Source organism: Puccinia triticina, chromosome 3A (genome assembly GCF_026914185.1).
Source record: "Puccinia triticina chromosome 3A, complete sequence".
Taxonomy (NCBI): Eukaryota; Fungi; Basidiomycota; class Pucciniomycetes; order Pucciniales; family Pucciniaceae; genus Puccinia; species Puccinia triticina.
The window spans coordinates 7,976,734-8,001,858 of record NC_070560.1 but is presented as its reverse complement, the minus strand read 5'-3'; the positions used below and the strand labels follow the sequence as shown (position 1 = coordinate 8,001,858).

At 46.7% G+C, this 25,125-nt stretch overlaps 3 protein-coding genes across 3 annotated transcripts; 2 read left to right on the top strand and 1 right to left on the bottom strand.

Annotated features, from left to right (window-relative positions):
* Positions 1–29: 29 nt before the first annotated feature.
* Positions 30–305, top strand: PtA15_3A845 (uncharacterized protein; the record flags this gene model as incomplete). The annotated part of the gene is made up of 1 exon (XM_053167853.1): positions 30–305. The coding sequence occupies one exon, from the start codon at positions 30–32 to the stop codon at positions 303–305; it is 276 nt and encodes a 91-aa protein (XP_053019029.1).
* An 8,195-nt stretch (positions 306–8,500) lies between these two features.
* On the bottom strand, positions 8,501–9,142 carry PtA15_3A844 (uncharacterized protein; the record flags this gene model as incomplete). Its single annotated transcript, XM_053167852.1, has 3 exons — positions 8,501–8,874; positions 8,958–9,037; positions 9,111–9,142. The coding sequence occupies 3 exons, from the start codon at positions 9,140–9,142 to the stop codon at positions 8,501–8,503; spliced, it is 486 nt and encodes a 161-aa protein (XP_053019028.1).
* Positions 9,143–18,651: 9,509 nt separating this feature from the next.
* On the top strand, positions 18,652–19,385 carry PtA15_3A843 (uncharacterized protein; the record flags this gene model as incomplete). The annotated part of the gene is made up of 5 exons (XM_053167851.1): positions 18,652–18,654; positions 18,771–18,880; positions 18,962–19,061; positions 19,142–19,277; positions 19,354–19,385. The coding sequence occupies 5 exons, from the start codon at positions 18,652–18,654 to the stop codon at positions 19,383–19,385; spliced, it is 381 nt and encodes a 126-aa protein (XP_053019027.1).
* Positions 19,386–25,125: the final 5,740 nt, after the last annotated feature.

Below are 25,125 nucleotides of genomic sequence, written 5' to 3'. Positions count from 1 at the left end.
TCGACAGTGTCTTGGTTGCCACTGGTTTCATGGGTACAAATGTTTTCAACACGGTAAAGCTTGTCAGGGAAGCATACGCTTTGAATAAAGCGGCAAACGCGCTCAAAACGGTCAAAGAGGCAAAGATGATGCGGGCTGCGATCGTCCCAGTCAGCGCCACGCGTGCGGAAGTGAAGGGTTTCAATACTGATGTCGCGGCGATGCGGGGCGCCTCAACGGCAAGAAACTTCAACCGTGGTTCCACCAATCCAATCTTGATGCGTAGGAACCGCAACTACCACAACTCGGCACACGGTCAAAAGTGAGCAAGGAATTTGCTGCACCATGGTGATCACAACCTATGCCATCCTCAGGAGGTTGCCCCAAGTTAAATATATCAATTTACCATTCATCATCGGGGGAAAACGACTCATAACCATTTCACAGGCGCATCACACCAACCCACTCACGACCTGGCTGCTCCATCTATCTTTTGCAACTTCATTTCATCTGAATTTATTGTTTTTTGCAAAATGTTATCTTTCAGTAGTCTTCCCCATCCCCTTCTGTTGCCTTTGTTTCTTGCTGTCATTGACATTTGATCCCACATCAAGATTGCGGAATACTAAGATGAGACAATATCTGGTCCTTGAATTAAAAACAGTAACTAAACTTCCCAAAGGTTTTACTGCTGAAAAGAAATTAGACTTGAAGGCTCAGATGTCAAATGTGTTGATCTAATGTGCAGCTGAATAAATATCCCGTCAAGCTTGACATGTACTCTTATTGGAGTAAATACTGGGATTGGGGGGATAAATTGCATCTGACCCTTTGGGACTGCAGCAGCATAGCCACTCTGCAGCCGGATTTCAAGATAAATCATACTGTCACAAAACTATCAACAATCCAGTATAATAATTGGGGCTGTGAATGGTTGTGCCGATACACTTCATCCACTACCAGATATCCTGAGTGGGATATCCAGTAAGAAATCCAGGATACCCTGTATCCCAAAGCACACTCTGTAATAGGAGTGTGCCAAAGCACACTCTGTAATAGGAGTGTGCCAAAGCACACTCTGTAATAGGAGTGTGCCAAAGCACACTCCGTAATAGGAGTGTGACTTGGAGGCATCACCGAGCACCTACTCCGTCCTAGCTCATGGAATCCCCCGGGCACTCAATGTCGATGCGGCTGCCAGCAAGATTGCCATTGTGTTGGACAACAACTTCATCTCAAACAAAACTTTCAAGATGCGCTGGTTGGGAGGATCCAGGGATCCAATGGACCCCCGTCAGGCTGGTACGGTTGTCATAGCTCTTACGGAACCGGCGATAGCTGATCTCTTGGTCAAGAAGCAGGGCATGTTTTTGAATGGTTGTTTCCACAGGGTTGAATGCTTCAAGAAGCTCCCGCCGCAGTGCTTCAAGTGCCTGCAGATGGGCCACATTGGAAAATGGTGCCGAGCAGATCCCAAGTGCGGCAAATGTAGTGGGAAGCACAAGACAAGGGATTGTCCAGACACAGCTTACCAAACGGGGAAGCAATGTGTCATTTGTAGGGACACGGGCAAGGGCAAGGAAATTTGGGAAACCCACATGCCTTTTGACAAGACGTGTGAGGTGAAACGGGCATGGCTTGTCTCTAAAAATCACTTACGTCATGAATAATTTAGGCCCTACACCAACCCCTAATGTCCCTATCAATTCTGTTGTAGATAACCATTCTTCCCTTTGTAGCAATGAAGACTTTGTGCCCTCCTTTATTGTGCAGTTGAACTATCACAATAGCAGCAACCACATATAGTATCCTTAACACTGAGCTGGACTCAGTAATTTCCCTTCTCATTCAGGAGCCTTGGATAAACCCGCTGACATGTCTTCCCCCTGACCATGAGGCATGGTGGACTTTCTAAAGCCCCAAGCACCAGCCAAAGGACCTCAAGGACAAACACTGGGTGGTCTCCTACGTCTGTAAATCACTTGCATCCCAGAATATTAAAGTTCTGGGAGGCAGCAGCAAGTTTTTTATTGGTTTGGATTTGACACTACTGAACGGGGCCCATCTACAGGCCCTAAATGTTTACAACCCACCAGGTACCACAGCAGGTCTGGATCAGGTACAAGGGTGGCTGGATACGGCCAACAATAGGAAGGTGGCAACACTCATTGGGATGGACTCAAATCTGCATCACCATTCCTGGAACCCGCCAGGCTACTCCCATGTCCACAAGGACGCTAAGTCCCTTGTCTTGTTGTGTGGAAGGCGCGGGTTCAGATTGGTCTCTCAAAGGGATTCTCCCACTTTTGTTTCCAGCCGGGGCGCCAGGACAAAAATTGAACTGACTTGGGAGAACCTCCTTGCTTCCCAGCTGATCCACAGGACAAATAATTGTTTGGATAACCACGGCTCTGACCACCAGAAACGTTTTACAACTCTCAGGCTTTCCCCCCCATAGCCGGTATACCGCACGGTGGCCCCTTGGCCGGCGGAGTTGGACCAAGACAAACTGAGGAGGTTGCTGGAATGCAAGCTCAACCAGCTAATTCTTGAATCATTGCGGCTGGATGTGGACTCAGTGGAAGAACGACTCACTTCATGCATTTTTGGTGCTTGGCAGGGCCAGGGAAAGAAGATCCGTATTAATCCAGGAAAAGTCAAGAAGGGGTGGGACAAGGATATCTTGGGTCCCCTCGTGAAAGCAAGGAACAAGTGTCGACTTCTCCTAGTGATGTCCCCCTTGCCGACTAACGCTGACTGATATAACTGCTGGAATGGCAGGTTTTGGGAGGAGGTGGGATTTCCTAGCTTCAACCGCAGCAATGACAGTTTTTCAGGCCCTCCAGTTCACCAAACCCAGAAGCGGTGGGGACATCCTCCCACTGAGACGGCCGGATGCCATCTTCACCTCGAACAAGAAGGAGCAGGCTGAGCTCCTTTTTGCAGGCACATCAGTGGTATCGAGTGACTGCGACTTGTTGGATGTCCCCCCGGTGGAGGCCTCTTCTTTTGTGGTATACCCCTTTGTCACCTGCGAGGAGGTAACTAAAGTGCTCAGTAGACTGGCAAAGAAGAAGGCCTCAGGGCCTGATCACATTCCCAATGAAATCCTCTCCATATGCGCGGCAGAGCTGGCTGACACTCTTGCTACCCTTTTCAACAGATGCATACGTGAGGACCGGTTTCCCGCGGCCTGACGCATTGCCACCACAGTCATTATTAGGAATTTTGCAAAACCGTATTACACCAACCCAGGGGTGTACCAGCCAATAGCCCTGCTCAACACAATCAGCAAAGTCTTTGAGTCAACCATTGCTGACCAACTTACTTTCTGGGCAGAATCACAGAACATCATCCCCGACGGACACTCAGGAGGGCACCAAGGTAAAGGGTGCAAAGACGCTCTTCTGGCACTGACTATGTGGGTAAAGCGGAAATGGAGGGAGGGCAAGACAGTCAAGGCTCTGTTCTTAGATGTGAAGTTGGTCAACCCCTACCTCCTGGTTCATTCCCTCCGTCAGAAGGGATGCCCCACCTATTTGTGGAAGATCATAGGCCGTTTCCTGGAAGGTTGACGCACAAGACTTTGCCTCGTGGATTACAAATCAGCTGAGTTTGAAGTTGATAAGGGGCTCCCGCAGGGCTCACCCTTATCAGTCATCCTGTATATCATCTACAACTCTGATCTGTTGCTAAGGCAATTTGACTTTGATAGGGATGAGGTGCCTTTAGGCTTCATCAATGATGTTGTTCACCTCTTGGTGGGAAGGACCGTAGAAGAGGCCAGGGCGCAATTGAATCAGATAGGGGAGGAGTCGCTCTTGTGGGGAAGGAGCCATGGGGCTATCTTCAATAGCCGGAAGGCACAATTTGTGATCTTCACACATTCAAAAGCGGCTAAGTCCCCTTTCCTCTTTAATGACCAGGAATTGGCCCCGCAGCGGGAAGTCAAATGTCTGGGCCTTTGGCTCAATGAGAAACTGACGTTTGGGAAGCAACACGCACAGGTTAGGAAAAAAGCCGATGACACTCTAGGCCAGCTCCATAGGATTGTCAGATCGGCATGGGGAATACAGGAGCAGGAGCGCGGGCTTCTGATCTCGGCCGTTCTCGTGCCCAGGGTTCTCTACGGGGTGCAGGTCTGGTTCACCTCCCTGAACAGGCAGAAAGTTTCAAACATGATCTCATAGAACGCTCGGCGGCGTGTTTTGCGTTAGGGGCTCTGAAGTCCACACCGGTCAAATACCTCAACAAGTATCGGCCCTTCAGATGCATCAAAACAACCACTATAAACCGGATCACAAACTTTTACCTGACCAAGCTGACTAGGGTGACTCACAGTGCTACGGCAATAGAGCAGCAGATTCAAACTGAACTGTTGTGGACGGCCAGGACTTTCCCTAGCCCGGTCCACGCCTCCCTCAACCGGGAGGTACTGGCTGGCCTCGCAGAGAAAAGGCTTGAGGTGGTGAATTTTGTCAATTTTAGCAGGCCCCCATGGCGACCCAAAAGACATATGGAGCTTGTTGTTGACAGGGCCAGCAAGCAGGAGGCAAAACAATCAGTGGTATCATTCCTCAAAACAGTAAACCCCGCTTATGACCTGGTTATCTTCACTGACGGCTCTGCTCACCCAGAGGAAGGGCTAGGAGCAGCGGCGGCAACAGTGGGTTGCTACACTAAACTACACTATTTGACCAAAATCTCTCAGCGTAGTGGCCATTTTTCCCTCCTGGATTCATTTAGTGTTAGACAAATTTAAAATCCGCTACGCTAACAGTCAGCGTAGCTATAATAATTTCATTTGCAAAACAAATAACGTTAGATTTAAATAATACTAAACTAGAAATCAGTGTAACTTGTTATAAGCTAACAAACTTTTTGCACACATTTAGCTTAGCTAGTGACAACATACGCTACGGTAAATAGAAGCTTCATTACGCGGAACTAAATTGGTTAGCTTGGATTTTTTCCCTCAAACCAGACAATGGCACAAGCTTTGGGATGAAGAAAATAGGTGTTTTTTTGACCTCTTCTTATTATGATGAATATGATAAATTATTTCAAGTCCCCAGGCAGATGTCAGCCCAAGATCTCTCATTTCAATATCATAGACATCACAACAAGACAGGAAATAAACATATACTTATACAAACCATTAAAAAGAAGAGAAACAAGGGTGGGTGAGTGATGAGTTGAAGCAATCAAGCAAGAGATGAGTGGAGTTTATTGAGGGAGAAGTTATAAACTGATGAATGATGGTTGTGTACTCTCATATAGTATATCAGGAGTGAAAATTGATGTTTTCTGAGGTCTAATGTGGTCCACTGAGTTCAATTACACTTCAAGGATAATTAAATTTCCCAAAAAAAATACTCAAAGTTTCATTGAAAAAAAATCACTCTGTACTGAAAAAAAATGCAAAGTGAGCGTGCTCAGCCAAAAAAATAAAAATGTGTCAGACTGAGTAAAAAACAATGGGGCACATTTTTGGGGTGATTTGTTGGACGGGCCTGCACAAGGCTTGCATGGGCCCCTAACAGGCCCGTTGGGCCCATTGAAAAAGTAGTATTTGTTTGGAATTCCCATGCTCTGCTAAAATGTGAAATGGGTCAAACTGAATAAAAAACATGGGGGTACATTTTTGGGGAGATTTTTTGGACGGGCCTGAATGAGGCCCACATGGTCCCCACAAAGCCCACTGGGCCCATTGAAAGAGTAGCCTTGGTCAAGAATGCCTATGCTCAGCTAAGAAACAAAAATGTGTCAACCTGAGTAAAAAAACGTGGGGCCACACTTTTGGGGAGGGCTTATTGACAGACCTGCATCAGGCCCGTCAGGGCCCACCCAAAGCTGGTTTGGCCAACCCAGAATTAGTCTTGGTTAAGAATGCCCATATGATGTTTCAGAACAGCACCAATTGACCACTAATCAACAGAAGATATTGAAGGGCTTCTGACATCTGTATGACATTTGTGCACTCACAGAATGTATGTCCAGGCCCTTTCCTTTTCCTTGGAACCCTGTTGGCCCATACGGGCCTGGCATCAGGCCCGTCCAAAAAGCCTCCCCAACAATGTGCCCCTAGGGTTTTTACTCAGTCTGACACATTTTATTTCTTAGCTGAGCATATGCTTTCTTAACCAAGGCTACTCTTTCAATGGGCCCAGTGGGCTTTGTGGGGACCATGTGGGCCTCATTCAGGCCCATCCAAAAAATGTACCCCCATGTTTTTTGTTCAGTTTGACCCATTTCACATTTTAGCAGAGCATGGGAATTCCAAACAAATACTACTTTTTCAATGGGCCCAACGGGCGTTTTAGGGGCCCATGCGGGCCTTGTGCAGGCCCGTCCAACAAATCACCCCAAAAATGTGCCCCATTGTTTTTTACTCAGTCCGACACATTTTTATTTTTCTGGCTGAGCACGCTCAGTTTGCATTTTTTTTCAGTACAGAGTGATTTTTTTTCAATGATTTTCCCAACCTCAAACTTTGAGTATTTTTTTTGGGAAATTTAATTATCCTTGAAGTGTTAGAACCTGGTCTTGGGCAAAATTACACAACATGTGTTTACATATGTAATCAAAGTGCAACCACCACAATGAGAGTTAGCATAACTTCAAAGAGAACCACACCAACAGTTAGTGTAGCTTTTTGGAACACTAACATTGCTAAAATGATAATCCCAAAGAATTGGAATAGTGTTAACTTTTTTTTTCAATTCCAGCTAACACTACGCTAACAGCTATTTGTTTTCTTCAAGAAAATGCCTTAGTGTTAGTTGGAAAAAATCAAAGCTAACAATAACTTCTCTGTAGCGTAGCTGAAAACAGCTAACACTACGCTACACTACAGCTATTGTTAGTGTAGCTGACCCAGTGTTGGTGGCGGTCTCAATAGATGTAAGTCTGTCTGAACTTGCATTCTTAGGTCCGCCGGGCAAGGCCTCCAACTTCCAGTGCGAATTGGTAGGCATCTGGCTTGGACTGGAGAAGGCAGCACGGCAAAGCTCCCGGTAACCGGGGCCCAAATAATCATCTTGACAGACAGCCAAGCGGCCATTGACAGGTTGAGGAACCCAAGGGCTCCAAAATCAGGCCAATACATTCTTTCTCAAATCCAGGATACAGCTGACTCACTGACTCTATCCCAATATCAACACAGATTATGGTCCGATGGTGCCCGGGCCACGTTGGGATCAAGGGCAAAGAGCTGGCCAACAGAAAAGCGGCGGAGGCCAGAGGAGCTTCCCTCCTCAACAAGTCAATCAGGGGCAGTGTGTCACCAAAGAAGACCAATTTGCTCTGGAAGGAGAAACTATGGAAAGGGTCCCCGCAAATGACCTTTCTTGTCCAGGCGGCATTCCATCAACTTTGCTCAGGGCACGTCCATTTGAAAGCTTTCCAATTCAAGTGCAGTCGAGCTCCATACCCGATTTGTAGAGACTGTAAAATGAAGATGTGTCTGGTGAGAGTCGAACTCACGACCTCAGCTATGCTGAGACACATACTAGAGTGCTGCCTTTACCAACTAGGCTACAGACGCTTGTGGCTGCCAGCTGGGTGGTTGGTTGGTAGTGCTCATGGGTCGATCCGACTGCCCTCCATACTGTGGTGATACATCATGGTAGCAGACTAACAGACAACTCAACACGATTTGCTTGGAGTGTGGGGTCCCTGAAACAGTGGATCACTACCTTGTCTCTTGTTCTAGGTACACTGGGGCTAGGGCAGTAGCCAGGACAATCCTCCGCAACAAGAGGATCACCACGTTCAGGACCAGAAATCTCCTCCACAGCTTCTTGGCCTTCCTGGCCACAAAATCCTTCATCAAACTCTTGGCCAGACTCCCTCAATTCCGACAGGAAAGCAAATTTGGGGATACCCTTTGAGATCCCCCTTCCAGCTCTTTGGACCCAACTTCTCCCCACAGGTTCTTCCCTTTTTCACCCATCTTTTTCCTCCTTTTTCTTTCTTCTCTTCTAAATAAATGAATAGCAAAAAAAAACTCTCAAAAGCAAACTCCCAGAAAACCCATTAAATTTCTCCCCTCTATTTTCAATTGTAAGGCTGTGTGGTTCTGCTATGTAGATAAGTTTGTAAGCTAGTTGAATATGCATAGTGCACAATGTTAAATCAAATCTGCACTTAAAAAAAAGAAGCCCCTTAACCCGTTCATGGCCTGTTGTTATTTCATTTATTTTCATTGTCTGGGTGCAAGTGGCATGTACAGCTGGGGGTTTTATGGTAGTTTCACAATCTGAGATGCGGGCAAGACAGGGCCCGATGGATGCAAGAGAGTTGGCAGCTTTGCATCCATGATCTGAGATGTGTGCGAGACAGGGCCCGATGGGTGTGAGAGTGGGGAGCCCAATCCGAGAATCCGACCAGATATTCCGGGTATTTACCGGATATCACGTGACCGCTACCGGATATTCCGCGCGGGAAATCCAACAATGTTTGAAGTGATAGACTATTTTTGAAGACAGTTCTTGCTGAGAGATGTAAGATTTGATGTCGATTAAACAAGCCGAGTCCCGATCTCAGGTGATTGCTGCTTAGGATCGACTCCACCCCATTCGGGGGCGCCGAGAGGACGTTGAACTCGAACTTGTTCGCCATCCCACTCTTCCCAATTCTTTAACCGTTTCGACCGTGATTGCTTTGTACTTTCGTCCGACACACCACGGAGCTGTGATTCTTGAGGGATTTGGGGTGCTGAGGGTTGCGAAAGTTTGAAGTACTCTTCCCTTAGATCGAAGGGCTTCCGATTGGCTTGATCTTGATCAAGCTTGAGCTTATCAGCATGAGTGAGCGATTGGACCCTGGTAGCTTGGTAATCGTATCGGGTTTGTGTAAGCCTGGAGAGCATGACGGAGCCGACGAGCAGGGTACCTAGGCAGACGACAGGTAATGGGGTTGAAGTAGGTAGCGTAAGCATCGGCTAATATCAAACATAGTCAAGTTGGATATCGAACTAATAAAGGGCAAGCCAAAGAATATCACAGGCCGATGTCGGACGTGGCGAATAAGAAATTGGAGGTATGGATTCTGTTGACTGAAGAAAAAAACATCATTTAGCAAGCAAAGACCAAGTAATCAAGACAAGGGATAAGAGAAACAGCTCACACGATTCAAGTGTCTTTCGGGGAAGCAGTCCCATCTTGAGAGATCCAGTTCGTACAATAGATATTTCGTGGTGCACGACTCTCATCAACGGCAAGATAAGCATATTTGTCGAACTTAACACAAGTCCCAGGCTCCGTTGCGGGCTGTGCAGCATTTGGCTGGTCGCGAAGCGACCCCGACCGGAGGGAGGGACTTGCGTCTTAGCGCACAATTCTCGCGTGAGACGATTCCCAGGTTTGGCTGGGAGCGGCATAGTTTCCATCACCACACCTTCAATCCTGGACAAATTCTTTCTAGGTTTATATCAGTGGTACATCTACATGTTCTCGAATTTTCTATATTTTTTTTACCGCCCAATCTTGCCTGCATCTATGGAAAAAAAAATGTTGAAATACAAGATTTTGAAATTTAGTTCTTGAGACTTGTATGACAAGGACCGAGCGCAGTCACTCTACAAGGATATTTATGCTTATTGGGGACATCGGTGATGAAGCTACCGAAAATCCCACATCACACGGTAAATTCTGCAAATCCGCATACATCCCCTTTCCCGATCACCTCCATCCAACTTCGATCGCTCAATCAAAATACGGCCAGCCAACCGGACCCAAGCCTAACCAACCCAGCCGGACCAGACTACCCACCAGCCATCCATCCATAAACTCACCCGCGCAAGAAAAAAACCGGTGAGTGGAGTTTCTTCTGGTCGAACTATGCCGTGCCGTGGTGTGCGGCCGGGGCGGTTTATTGATTGCGTTGTGTTTCGCAGTTCTTCTTAGCTAGTCCGACTCCGCAATAGGCAGCCCTCCTATAATTGAAGATGTTACCACCCCCCGACCGACCCGCCAATCTGAAAACCCAGGCATCGAAGGTTTCATACATATGCGAGGTGATGAACTCCGTCGACATGAACCCAAAGAAATTTTTCCTCGCTTTCGTGGAGCAAGACGATATGAGCATAGTTAGTAGACGTCGGCTCTGGTCAGATGAACGGTGGGACTCCACAAAGATACTTCTGGATGCGATTGGAACGATGATCTGCTCCGGCAAACCTGGCCAAACAAACTGGAGTGGTTTCATCCTTGGCCAAGTATGTGTTTGGATTTTATCTGGATCTCCTGGTTTATGGACTCATCAAAAGCCTCATTTATTTTTTGCTTGTCAGGCCCAGAAGATTCTCAAGGTTGACAAGCAGCGTGAAAGAGCTCGAGGATTGTATTACAACTCCACCAAGATCAAGGCCGATTTTTTCAGCGGCGAAAACAGGGTGGCAAGGGACAAGCAAATGACGGACGAGGAACATCCTTTTCTCTACAGGCTCCTCAAATCGAAAATACTTCACCAATCTGCTACTCCAGATGAAGAATCAGACGGCGAAAGCGATGACAAAGACGACACCGACTCACTACGGGGTCCCTTTGATGAGCCTGTTGAGATTGATGCGGACGGTAAGGTTGCAGCTAGGAACCATCGAGCCCATGTAGTATGTCAATTTCTTGTCCCTCTGGTCCCAATCCTCTGGTATTTGTTGTAAATTCGTTGTTAATACATCTCAATTTTGGATCTATCCAGATAGCTAAAACCATGTGTTCAATGGTCACGTTTGCATCAAACCGGCGCAAAAATGCCATGCAGCTGGAAAACTCGATCACCTTTGTAGCCTGTGGGATCTCCGATTGGGTCAACAAATACCTTAATTATATTGGTTTATGCTCGTCTCGTCAGACTGCCCATTCGGCATTGCGCACCCTCGGGAAGAAAGCCGAACAAAAAATCAAGAACCGCATGAACCTAGGTCCAGCTTTGTCTCCGAACTTCTGCCCTCTAATCTGCATCGACAACCTGGATTTCCAAGAAGCCGTCCACGTCAAATCAGTCGATAACCAAAGCAGCATGTTTCACGGGACTTGGGGTTACCTCCATCAGCCCAGCCGTAAATTACTAGCTAGCGTCAATCCCACCGACCTAACCCTTGAAGCGTACAAGACTGCCATTGCGAATTCGGCGGACGAAATCATTTCACCGGCTAAATTTGTCTTGAACAAGGAAGAGAGCTCACACTACCGATCAGTCCTGAAAAGTCAAGTAGCAAGCGTACTCATGAGTTACATCGCGGAGACAAAGGACAAGACACCAACTATCCCACTGAAACCACCCCCTATCGAAGTACTAGACGCTCAGAAGCCCGACATCACCATGCTGAAGCTGATGATTGCATCCGACAACAGCTCCGAAGGCGTTGGCGAAGTTCTTGAAGGACTTGCACGACAAAGTGGACTGACACCTTCGAAATTTGCGTCTAGACTCATGATCGTCAAGGGTGATCTAGGCACCTGTCTCAATCTGAGTAGCTTGCGAGCCCAGCGTAAACCCAACAATCGCCCCGAGGAAAGTCTGGAAAACATTTTCACCTTACTAGGCGGGGCGCATACTCTCTGGAACATTGCGCAGGCGCTTCTTTCTCTGCATTTTGGCGACAGCTCTGATTCACGGGACCTCGGGTGCTGGCACTTTCTTGAGGCGCTAGGAGTCAAATCAAACCAAGTTCTCAACAAGAAAGACTTCTTGTTGATGCTTGTCCAAATACAAAAGGTTCATGAGGCCACTATAGCTTATCTTATACTGTAAGCTTCCTTCATTTGTTTCTTTGCGGTGTTTAGCCAGGAGCTTGTTAACACATACTTCCTTTAATTTGATTTTGCCTTAGATTTATTATGGGGAAGCAGACTGACTCTTTCCCCAAAGTCAAGCTTTCCATGAAAGCTGATGAAATCAACAAGATTGTCGACACTGTCTACGAACGATTTCTCTCTCCCCGAGCTCTCTTGAAAGCAAAGGATGCAAAAGCTACATGTCTGGCAAATATGCTCCTCCGCCTGCGCGATTTCTCTACAATTGTCGAATGTAATCGTGCTATGAAAGCGGGTGATATTGGGTGTGTGATGAATATCTGGAAGAGATGGGCGGTGATGGCAATGGGAATCCAAGGTCTTAATAACTATGCGATCGACTTACCGCGAATGTATCTACTACTCACAACAGTACTTCCCCCAGGACTTCGATTAGTGCTCAAACATTCGCTTCTTATTTCTCCGACGGGAAGGCCCAATCATTTTGTGGCCAAGGATTTCTACTTAGAAAATCAAAACTTCTTTTTGAAGTACTTTTACAACAACACCGGCATGGGTACGAAGATCGATCGGCTGAAAGATGAATACTCTCTGGCCATTCCAGTTGTAAGGGTTTCAACATTATTTGTATGTTGCTTGGTGAAATGATAGCGGATTAACAAGTTACAACATCCATATTCAACAGCTACGTGAGCTCCTCGATTCGCTTAACGACCAATGTGGACGAGAACATATTTATCAATCACACAAACACACGATTTCGATGCCGTCGATGCTCAACTTCATGAATATGGCGAATCAGTACGACATATGCGGTGTCTCGCCAAGATCAAACCGGACAAACAAAACGGAGGTTCTCGACGTGTATAGCAACGGATTCAAGGTTATGCAAACAGATGTAAAGAAGGGAAGTGCCAAGATGAACCGGCTCCGCCCCGCGACAACCCTCCACGTGGAAACCATTGATGACACGGAGGAAATCGATGATGAAGGGCAAGTTCACGACAAAGAAGACGATCCCGTGGCTTGAGTTTTGTCTGGAGCGTCGGGTGGTTTATGCCCAGGGTTTGATGCGTTTTTCAACAAAGAGGGCAATGCGGTGGCTTGACTTTTGTCTGGAAGAGGTTCAGGTGCGTTGGGTGGTTTGGGCCCAGGGTTTGCTGAGGTTTTCGTTGGTCCCATTGCCCCCGGTATGCGTAAAGTATTCTTCTCCCGCATTCTTTCCTCATTATCCTTTTTGTACTGTTCTAAAACTACTCGATCATCGAGCCATTTCAATCGCTTCCTTTCCCTCTCCACCTTGGCTTTGGTCGGAGGTCTTTTTGATTTCAAGGCGTCCACTTCTATATGTTTCCTTTTCCGTGTGTTGCTGTTGTTTCCCTCAATAAATTCTTGGTAAGTACTACTCTCGCAATAAACATCCACCACCTTTGTTTGCAAATGTTCCATCTGGCCGTTGATCATCTCGCCTCCAATGATCCGAGTTATCTCCGTCAGCGGCAGGCCCCTTTTGACCGCCAGGGCAAACGCTCTGGCTTGTTGGATTTCAAACATCTGTTCGACATGTACTTCCGCCGTTTCTGGGTCAAAAGTCTCTTCAAACAGCCGACCAAATTCCTCAACAAGTCGATTGGCCAGTACTTCCAGCGCAGGAGCAAGTGGGTTTTTTGTTGATCCAAGCCGGTAAGTCGGCCGTTGTGACGCTCTTGTGTAAGTTGTGTTCAGAGGGTCCTCCGGCAAATCATCCCCTGTTGTCATGTACTGATCAAAGTTGGATGTTCTGAATTTCCAATAGTTATCTAGCACGCTGGAGACTTTCTCCGGCCCGCAGTTAGCACACAAACATCTGGGGAACAGCATCTCCACTTGGCGGGCACGTTCTCGGATCACGTTGGGGTCATCATTTGATAGCGGGATATATCCAACCCTAAAAAAACAGCAGCATTGTAAGTTTTATCTCCTCCAAAACCGACACCCATCCAGGTAAGTTGTCTTACTTGTTATCTATGGCAAAACAGATTTGCAAGCAGACTGGTGTGATGGCTAGAGCATCCATCCTCTCGTCGTCGGTCTGTTGAGTTTGTGTGGTGAATTCCTCAACGCTGTTCTTACCCGATCGACGATTTGGCTCAACAAACAAAATCGCTAATCCATTCGTTCCTCCTCTACCACAGCGCCCGATCATCTGGCAGATGGATGCCGGATCTCCTTGTCCTACATGAACGACTGATCGGACCCGTTTCCAGTTCTGGCCCAGGCCCAGTGCCATTGTACACGAGATTACTGGGAATTTGCCTGCTGCAAAGTTCGTTGTGGTCTCTTGTTTGCTAACATCACCCGAACAAGCATGGAACCTCCTAGCGAAGGAGCTGTTGCAATCTGTGTGTCCACCCGGAATCCGTCTAGCTTCGTGGATCACCTTTGAAGCTTGCATAGTCAGGTTCCGAGTTGGGCAGTAGATCAAGGCAGGTATTATCTCTTCGTCCGGGATGCAGGTACGGGGCCCATACAGTCTCAGGAGATCATCACAAGATTTGAGCGAGGACTTCATTGGTACCCGGATGATTCAAATCTCTGGTCGGCTGAGCTCGGCATGTTTGTAAGATATATTATCTTCAGTTATCTTCAGGCTCTCAAGTATCCCTTTGATTGCTTGTGGCCGGCAGGTGGCTGACAGAAGGAGCAAAGGAGCATTAATACCCAAAAGTCGCGCCGCAATGTCTCCGTACGATGGTCGAAAAACTGCCCGATCCTGATGACGGCCATGCGAGAACAGTTTCTTCGACTTCCCACTAGCCACCAAGCCCCACACATAAATCATGTGCGCTTCGTCTACCACCACCAACGAAACACGCTCCTGGAACATCTCATTGTAAAAGATTCGACTGAATATTGCGTTGTTCAACAACACTTCAGGGCTCTGTGAAGCTGTCAGCTCAAATTCTTAACGCTAAGGTTAGTTGTGGGCTTACTTACCAGGTAGATAAAAGAATAAATTCCTTTCAATATATCTTTTTCGACCGTCTCGTTCAAATTCATCTTTGTGAGATTGATTGCTGATATTCCAAGGCTTCTTTTCTCTTCTACCTACAAATGCAGCTTGGTTGAGTTACTAAGATTTATGTATTAGTTCAGCAACGCAGCACATACCTGATTATTGCCAAGCGAGTCCAGAGGATTCAAGACCAGAACAATCGGCTTCTTATATTTGGGAAATAAGTCCCAGTACATCTCAGCGATCCGACTCTTTCCAACTCCAGTTCCGGCAAGGACAAAGGTATCACGGCAGTAAATCAAATCAATGACCGATTCTAGTTGTACTTGTTTTGGCGCCTGGGGTCCGTAAACTTTTGCCGATTGATTCTTCAACATTTCGATTTGCTGGTCTTGGGTCATCTCAGTGATATTCTTGTTCAAGGTAAGCTGGCCTGGTTTGTTCTTGATCACTTGGCCGGATCCTCCCGAGAATAATTCTTCGGGGTGGTGTTCCACTACATTTTCGAAGGGTAAGGGGTCTTCCGTGCTACCGATCGCATCTTCTGGTAACGTTGATGGGAACATGTCTGGCCGATCATCGCCACAAGAGGGTGGATTGACCTGTGTATCAACCATCGCAATCGTGAGTGGTTCTTGGGAGTTGTTCTTGGTCTTGCTTTTGATCAATGTGTTTAACGAGTTGGACTCGCTAATCTATCTAATTGTTATTAATGATTTTTTAATGTTCTCTAACTCACTCTGTTGTTTCATTAATTATCATTAATGATTGATATGATGTGATGTCCTTCATATTAATCTGCCATCTTAATTAAATCCAATAATTTCTTTGTATTTCTTGGAAGCCGGTTTCAAAAATGAAGAGATTTAAAAACAACAATAAAAAAAATATGAAAAAATAACTGACATGGCAAACAGTCAGAAAAACAAAACAACAAGAAACTGGGGTGAGTGGCATAGACGTGAGAAGAGAAATGGTTAAAACAGGGCTCTATATCACGCTCGTCTCACGCGAGCTTTGTGTTCTTGCACGTAAGCCTCTCTGGTGAGACTGGGCTGCCGCCCAGACCCGCTCACCACGAGTGGCTTAGTTAAGCTCGCATATTTGTAAGCCCCAATGCACAAGTCTCCCCGCGAGCCCGAACTTAACACAAGTCCCTCCCTGTGCTCGCGGGGCGCGAGCACCCTCCCGCTTGCGGGAGGGACTTGTGCCTAATGTCCAACATTTGGCTTGAGGCTGCCCAGCCAAATGTTGAAAAATGGCTTCCAACCCAAATATCACCATATACCCCTCTAATTTATTCACAGCCTCCGGTACCATTAGAATCCTCTTTCATTTCTACATAATCTCAGCAGTCCAAAACAACACCTACTGCCTTCCCCTAATAAAAAAATTAATGTAAAAATTCCACCTGAGAGCCTATCCGGCCTGATGTAGACCGGATCACCCATCCGGCCTAAACACATGAAGATAAGGTTAGACATCAGACGTCAATACCCTTTTATGGGTATACCTGCCACAAGCCACCTAAATTCTGTATTGTCAAGAGACCTGTCATTCTTAAGTCAATACTGAAAAAAACCGTGAGAGTGTGTCCAACCTTGACCTTTGGATGATCCAATGGCTTCATTGCATAGCTCAAGACAACCCCTCACAGGAATGGCCGCTGAGCGGCGAGTTTGGGACAAATTTAATTGAAATAATATGTACAAAAAAGCTGAGAAGCAGGGCTACAACATGGTATAGGAGGCTTTGAATTTTGTGCTGAGAGAAATGAGTAAAAGAGATGTAAACACAGAAATCATGATTTCCTGTGTAAATATCTCTCAGCCTCAGGCGAAGATTGGGACATTAGTCCTAAGCCTCTCCTTTGGAGATGCTTTGCGCCTCCTCGGAGAGGCTTAGTTAAGCTTGCCGCGAGTCAACCAGCCACTTCCACAAGTCCCCTCGAGACCAAAAGACTTCGGGCCCCGGGGGGTAGGCTGAACTTGCGAAGCAAGCCTCCGTCAGGAGGGACTTACACCATATCAACCCAAGCTCGCGTGGCTAGAATTGAATTTTCACGCCACTTTTCCTTTTTTTAATTCCACAGATCACGTATCACTCAAAAGTTGCTACTATTTTACTTCCTTCAAGACCCAACATGCTGAGCAAAATTTTGGTATTTTTTTTCTATCTTTTTCCATACCAGTATTTTACTAGAATTAAAATAAGAAAAATGCAATGTATAGAGTCGCCGAGAATCTTGCCAATTCTGTAATTTCTTTCATCTCTGCAACGCACAGACCCTCAGAATTATGTGATCTTGGTTTCACGTTTAGATTGCTAGATGACCGTTATGTATATATGCTTGTGCGCTTGGACCTGCTTAGATATTCACGGACCCCCTCTGTAAACAAAGTCCAATGGATTTCAAGTTTGTATTTTATGGGGAAATTTATTTGGAGAGGAAGGATCATCATGATTGAGCACAGTTTTGGTGGAGAGGATGGCAAGAAGCAGGGCTATCACCCAAGGTAATTTATTCCACAAAATGTTACGGAAGCAAGGAATTATAAAGGTTTGAAAATTCCTGCCACCTAAATTCAAAATCTAGCCCCCACAAAACGGGTCAATAAGGTGCAAGTACCTCCTCCCAAGGGCTATTGGAGGCTTGCTTTGCAAGACCAGACGCCCGCAGCAGCAAGGGACTTGGGTTAAGTTTGCCTTGAGACTCGAGATCACAAAGGGAGTGCCCTAGCTTAACTAAGGCTCTCAAACGGAGGGTCCGGGGGACCGCTTTGCGGCCAGCCACAGCGAGCCTCCCACCAGGAGGGACTTGCAAACTTAACACAGTCCCTCCAAGGAGGTCGCGACCTCCGCAGGAGGGACTTGCCTGCAAGCGGTGATCATTGGCACAGGAGGAACGTGATTTTTTTGAGAAAATCACACTTTTTTTAGTAATCTCACAATTTCTCCCTCATCTTACCAAGTTATTTCTCCTGATTTTCAGTACATGAAAGCTCTGCATGTTGCGGAGGGGACTGCCATTTTGAAAGCTTCATTATCTGCTTTCTTCATTGTGTAATCAAAGCAACAACCCATCCAACTTCCTCCTCAGGGGGAGGAGTGTGTAACTTGATAAACTGCCCCAATATCTTTTTTCCTTTCAAAGTTTAGAAAGCCACCTGACATATCATGTTCAGTAGCCTATACTGATCTCAGCTTTGTAATTGAAACTGCATGTGTGTGTCAGTGAGTTCGTGAGAGTATGGCATCGCGGTATCTTCGAGCGAGTCCGTACACGTTTGCCTTTGGAGCACCCGGATGAACAGGAATGTAGAGCTGAGGGAATAAGGATAGGATGAAGATGAAGCCCTGCTTCTTCTCTATCTTTTGGTGTAACATACCATGCAAAAAAACCATGACATGGGGGTATAAATACTGATGCAAAAAAAAACCCTTCATGGAGCCTCAAATTTGTTCCCTGCCATGCCAACTTTCACCGCTTAGGTGCCTGCGGAGGGCCCTTCGGGCCCCCTGGAGGGACTTTGATAAGTTCGGGGGACTTGTGTTAAGTTAGGGGATTGCCTCCCATGGGAATTCGCACATCGTGCGAGGCGCTTCCTGCCGCGCGCCCCGGACTCTATTCGGCACGCGCGAGCCCCTGCTGGCCGCCGACTCGGGTGGGATGTCACAGGCCACTGATATCCGTGGAGGGACGCCTGTGCATTAGGTCTTGTCTCGATGTCCCTCGGAACCCTAACCACTGATGACAGTCGGTTGGGTCATAGACCTTCGCAGCGCAGCGCCCGGCGGCCCAGCCCCCGCCCGGATCCCCAGACGATGGCCCCTTGAGACAACCTATCGAACGTCCCTCTTGCCCAGCCTTCAGCCTCCCCATCGAAGTCACCCTCAAGGCCAACCTCAAGCTTCAAGATGGTCCGTATTTCAATACTCTATACCAGACCCGTCGCCCCCGATCACCCTCTACACCACGTGGTCCTCGCACCCAGCTTACCCTTTGACCACCGTTATCCTGATTTCCCCCCCAACAGACGAAAAAAAGAAGAAATGGAGGACGTAACAAGTCTGGTCGTGGACACGTCAAACCGGTCCGTTGCTCGAACTGTTCTCGATGTGTCCCCAAGGATAAGGCAATCAAAAGGTGGGATGGATAGCTACTGCTCGACGATGACTGCCATTCACGCTTGCTAAAACACTGCAATCAATCGTTCTTGTCATTCAGATTCACTGTCCGTAACATGGTTGAATCTGCTGCCATTCGGGATTTGAGTGACGCCTCCGTTTACACGGAATACGTCCTTCCCAAGCTATATGTCAAGATTGTATGTCGATTTCACCCCACACCCCCATCAATGATCGTACCCCAGCTGACCCACTGTGAACCGTTCCACTCCCGATGTAGCATTACTGTGTCTCTTGCGCTATCCACGCACACGTTGTGCGGGTACGATCTGTCAGTGGCCGCCGTAATCGTGCACCTCCAGCCCGTGTTCGTTTCAACAAAGATGGGAAGAAGGTCAACCCGAATGCGGTTGCAGGTCAGTTATCACTTACCGGACTGCAGCACCCCTCCTTGAGACTAATTTTTTTTAATTATCCCTATGCCCCTCACAGCTGTTGCGGCCGTCACTGGACCCCGAGCATAATCTTGAGCAATCCTTATCCCATTGTTTGGCACTTCGTCAGCGCCCGGTTTTTTGTTTTGACTTTTTCAACAACGAAATGCGACATCAAATTCCTGTCCCTTGCCTGGAGAGGCCTGGGAGTACACTTGCTCCTCAGGTCTCGCGACCAGGGTTGTGGCGGAGATTACCTTTCTTTCCTCTTCACCCTTTCGCGGGCTTTTCTCAAGCAGCCCAATGCGTTTATGTAGGAGAGCAGCAGGTGGCCCCTCCTACTGTCAGGGTCACCCTCTCTTCTTAGACTGCTGTAGTAGATAAATTACCCTAGTTCAACACAAGCCCCTCGTTCAAGAGTGAGGCCGGCGACACACCGCCGGGCGCCTCTTGCGGAGCAAGCCTCTGAAAGTGCGGCTTGTCTTCTATCACTGACTTTTCGCGTGAGTGAGAGAAATTTGCCGCTGCATCTCCCCTATCTCCAGTGGGAATTTTCCACAGCCTGTCGTACCAGTTGAAAGGCCCAACTTGGCTAAGCGAAGCGACCTCCGAAGGAGGGACTTACGCGCTATGTGGACCCCGCGGCCTGAGAGAATTATGACTTTTGGTGGTGACCTTTTTAGAATCACTCTCCCTCATGAGGCTCTGCACCATTTTTGAAATTGTTTACAGCTAACGCGGAAAAGCTTGCGGCCAGCTTTTGGACCGCTGATTTCAGCCTCGAAGCCTGTATGGCTCCTGTACGTCAGGAATGCCATCAGAAGAAAAAATCTATCTTCTTTGTTTTCCACTTTGGGGCCTCGAGGGCCCCACCATTGGATTCCTGGAGCAATTTTACGTCAACCCGGCCCTTCGCCGCTCTTGCCTATGTCAAGCAAAACCAGCTGGCCAAACGGGTTTTGACTGCCTGTACAGTGAAGCTGTACAGGCCTGTGGCTGAAATGCAGAGGTCATTTCAGCCACAAAATTTGGCAAGCTTTTCCGTGTTAGCTGTACATTTCTGGGATGGCCCAAGCTGTCCCTATCTTTCTACTATTTTTTCCCATCCTCAGCACCTCTTGTTGAGCTGTAATCAGAGTTGTAACATCATGGATTCCAGATTCTGTACAGTGCAACATGTGTGATATGGGATAAAGCCAACTAGATGAAGTTGCAAAAAAAGACATTTGAATGTCATTCCGTATCCCTAAAAATAGGACAATAGGTGGAAAGATTCTCCTTGATGTTCTGCATCTTTTGTTCCCCTACAACTAAATCACATAATGTGATGTGATGAAGCTACACATGATTGAAAAAGGCCAAGTTCCTGATTCTCTCAGGCCGCAGGGTCCACTTAGTGTATAAGTCCCTCCTTCAGAGGGTCCCTGCGGGACAGCGCCCCCCCTCCACAAAGAGAGGGACTTAGTTAAGTTGGTTGAAAGGCCCGGCCCCTTGATTTTTTTGCAAAAATGCTTGTGATGTAATCCACCAGATACATATCCAAATTGATTTTTTTCCAAAGACAATCCTGATAGAGCTTAACAAGGCCTCTCCAAGGAGGCACAAAGCATCTCCGAAGGAGAGGCTTATCTCTAAAGTCACACCATTGGCACTACAGACTTGAGAATTTCTGGCAAAAAAACACATATTTTCTTTTCAAAATGTTTTTACAAATGTAGTTTTTAGTTTAAAAAAAATCTGAGTAGACAGACTTGTAGCCTGCAATCTCAGCTTCCAATTCACAGTTTTTCTACCTAGCTGACACACATAATTACTAGCCCACTCCACCTACTGTGAAGTGGTTCTGGAGTGGTGATCCAGCGGTTTTTGGGCTCAAAAGTTGAAATTCCCTGAGCCCGTGTGGGATTGAAGGGGGGGATTAGGTACAGAAATCCACCATGTAACAACATTTACAGGACATTTCTTACCAGGGGGGATGGATACAGGGGAGTTTGAAGTGGGGGAAAATAAGCTAAGAAGCTGGTGATTGTAATGGTGCCAAAGGCAAGGAGAGAATCAGATAAAGATGAACAATCAAGACTTGAGTACCTGTTGGCACCCGGGTACCTGCTTGTTTTTTTTGCCAAAACCAACACCTCACACCGCACCTGGCACCGCTTGGAGAGGACCGGCGGTACTTTTGGCAGGTACCCCTTGTGCCATTTTTTGTATTTTTCAACGGACAGGAAAGACACACGCAAACGGACAGGACAAAACATTGGTTCCTGTCCGTTTGTGTGCAAACAGACAGGAAAAAACATCAGGTCCTATCCGTTTGCGTGCATGTAAGCCGCAGCTGCGCAACTCCGAACCCGCTTTCCAGCCCTTGGGCCCCCAACCCCGGGGGATCTCTCAATTCCCAACCGGTACATATCCGCTCACACACAGAGGCATCCGCCAGCGGATGCGGATGCCAGGAATTGGGAAAAAACGGCCTCTGATACCCAAACACGAGTGGGTATCCGGATTCAAATTGTGGTCTTCAAAATTGAATAAGATTTGTTTACATAACAGCATAAGCTGCAATTTTGGCTGGGAGATTTCACTTTAATTTTTATGTACGCTGACATCTCCCAGCCAAAATCACATGTTATGCTGTTATGTAAACACATCTTATGCAATTTTGAACACCATAAATCAACCATCTCTATCACAGGCTACCCGGCTGCGGGGGCGGTATCTCTGGGAGGTACCTGGGTACCACACCTCTTTTTTCAAAAAAACTGCCACCTCATACCGCACCCGGCACCGCCGGATGGGTGCGCAGCGGGTGCAAGGGGTACCTGCCAAGCGGTGCGGGGTACCCCCCAACAGGTACCAATTGTTCATTTTAGAATCAGAAGTCTAGAGGGTGATATTGGGGAAAATGGGGGAGTGTGGCATCCTCCCTGCCATTTGTCTCAATCCTTTAGGGCCAGAAATGTGACTTTAGAGGCGATTCCCTCCTTCGGAGATCGCTACACTCCCCCAAGGAGGGTACACTTGTGTTAAGTTTGGATCCTGATGTGGTTGGTATCTATTTGGGTCTTCCTGGAAACCAAAACCAAATATTTAGGTCTTGGGTTCAATTACCACCCAAAAAAGGTTTTTTTCTGTTCAATTTTTCCCTTTAAGTCTTGATTGCACAAAATCCTCCTTATGTACAACATATCTAAGCTGGGTCTAATTTGGAAAAACCCAATTTCCCCATGTATCCAAAACCCGTGAATTTACATATTTTAGCTTGGTTGAGGCTTTCCCGGGGCCTGGCCCAGAGCCAGGCCAGGTTGAAGTTTCATTTTTTTGATATCTTTGTAAAGTGCCACCAAGCCTTAGGGCCTATAGACAACAGGGCAGCACAAGCAATGGTGGGTCGCTACTTTACTCTACAATAACTGGGGCTGTAGAGTAAAGTAGCAAGCTGCGCCTAACATTTTTACAGTTATTGTTAACGCTAGCGCGCGGATAGCCGCGTCACGGTTATCATAACTGGCCTTTTTTGTACAGCCGTTACTAGTGAAGTAATGTGTTATTGAGTAAATTAACATGTTAATAAGAAATTAAGGGTCAAATTGGCCATTATCAAGCAGAGTAACACTTTATTGAGCAGTGAAGGGCCAAATCAGCCCTGAAATGGCCTTTTCTTGCTCAATATGTCGATAAATACCTGCTGCTCTGCCCATAGATATTGTAGCAGCCTTGAAATAAAAAACACCCGCCCGGTGCGATATTGATATTGCACCACATTTCCCCATTGCTACCAGTCTGGTGTGAGAATGAAAGCTGGTTAGTTGGTGGAAATGTCCGCTGACCGCCTCCCTCAAGAATATTAGTGTCCGGGCTGTGTGATTGTTGGTAACTTGGCTCCGCACTGCTACTATCTGCTAGCCTTCAGCGCTCCTCTCTGAGCCTGATCTATAGCGTAATAATCCGCAAGTGAATAAAGCTCCGCACTCTGTAAGCACAAAATCCGCAAGAAACTTTTAAAGTAAAGCTAAGGTCACAAATATTTCCTTATAACTCTAGTACGTCCGTAAGTGTAAGTACAATAACGAGTGATCCCTAAGGCAATAGGATAATAGGATAAGGAAAAGAAGAGAAAATCTGTTAGCTTCCTTTTCTGTCCTTCCCTCCATGCACATCGCCGTTCCCACCCAATCCCGCACGCCTGACACTTTCCCGCACTAGTCCTCCAGCTCCGCCTGTCACTTTCCCAGACTCCGCTCCTCTCTGACACTTGATCTCCCACCGTCCTCTGTCTAGCCCCCGCCAGTCGGTCTCTTGTCACCGCCTCCACCCTGGTTCCACCCGCTGGTGGAACCCACTTTGGCTGTTGTGGCTCACCCGCTGACGCGCCGCTGCTACCAGTCCACGTGTGTAATCCACCGCAGTCCAGCCCTGTCTTTTTCCACTCCAATCCAAATACCCAATCCGAAATCCGTGATCCGCAATCTGCGCATGACTTTCCTTAAGCTTTCCTAGCGCGCTTTCCTGACATCATCCTCAGTGCTTATGTCACCGGAATGCACTCTGCCTGTGTCAGCCTTAGAGATACATCAAGTATCCAAAAGACTGCAATAAATTGGTAAATAATAATAATTATTAAATTATTATTGCAGAATCAGATTCCTCATCATAAATTAAGGGGGGTCACCCACTCAAAGTACCCCCTTATTCCTATTCCTTCATGTATTAATTGTATAAATAAGAATTGGCCACAGAAAGCGCCCAAAAATAGTATTACCTACAAAAATTTAGTAAAACAATTAAAGTACATAAAAATAAACTGTTGTACAATAATGAGTAATATTACTCGTGTAAAAATACCCCGTGAAAGTATTATGTAGACTTCTACAAAAGCTCTTTCACATGACAATTGGTTACAAACATGTCATGTGACAGAGTCAGGGAAATTAGTCTATTACAATACAATTAAATTACCCACAGCCAAGCCCTTTTCACGGCTATACCCCTGGATACTCCCATAGGGAGGAAAGGACTCAGTGTTTACGCCCACTGAAGTCCCTTCTATAAATAGAGGCCTATTTGGCCCTCAGGAAAAGATCCCCCAGACCATTCACCGCCAATAAACTGTAAGTTGCCGTGAATATTCTCCTCTGCTACTACTGTAGCCCTTTTTCCCTTTAAACCATCCCCAGCACGTAAAATCCACTGGATTAAACCTTTAAAAATATCAAAAATCCCTTATTAGCATATTTACAAGCTTTATCCTTAAAAGTAGTTGCCGTAAGACCTCCGCCTCTGACAAGCAGCCAATCAGCTTAAGCGCTTACCACCTACTTTTTACGCCTAATTTATTCCCTGTAGTTAATAATTATATATTATTAATTACATAATAAATCCTCCTCTTTTTAAAGAGTGTTTAAAACCCTTGTAGTGGCCAAATTACCACGTAACAAGTTTAGTAATTTACATTACTAGTGTTTACATCAGCACAGTTATAGTGCTAGGGCCCTAAACCCTTATTTTTGACGGGTTTTTTGCCCTAAGCTTCATAAACAGAGCTGTCAGCCTGAGCCGCTCTGTGCATTCCCGCCCGCGCTATCCCCCAGTGGACATTCTACCACGCTTGCCTATATAAATCACCACACCGGTTAGTGTAGAGGGACCAAAAATTGCTACAATAATGTTACAAGAACAATAACCATAAAGTAGTGACCCACTGTTGGCACAAGGTTACATGTATTGTTTCCAAGAAGCTTGGGCAGGACCCCAGCCAGCCCCCTATTAGGAGGGTATTGAAAAAGGTATGCCAGAAAACGTAATGGAATCCTTGCTGTTATTGTTACAA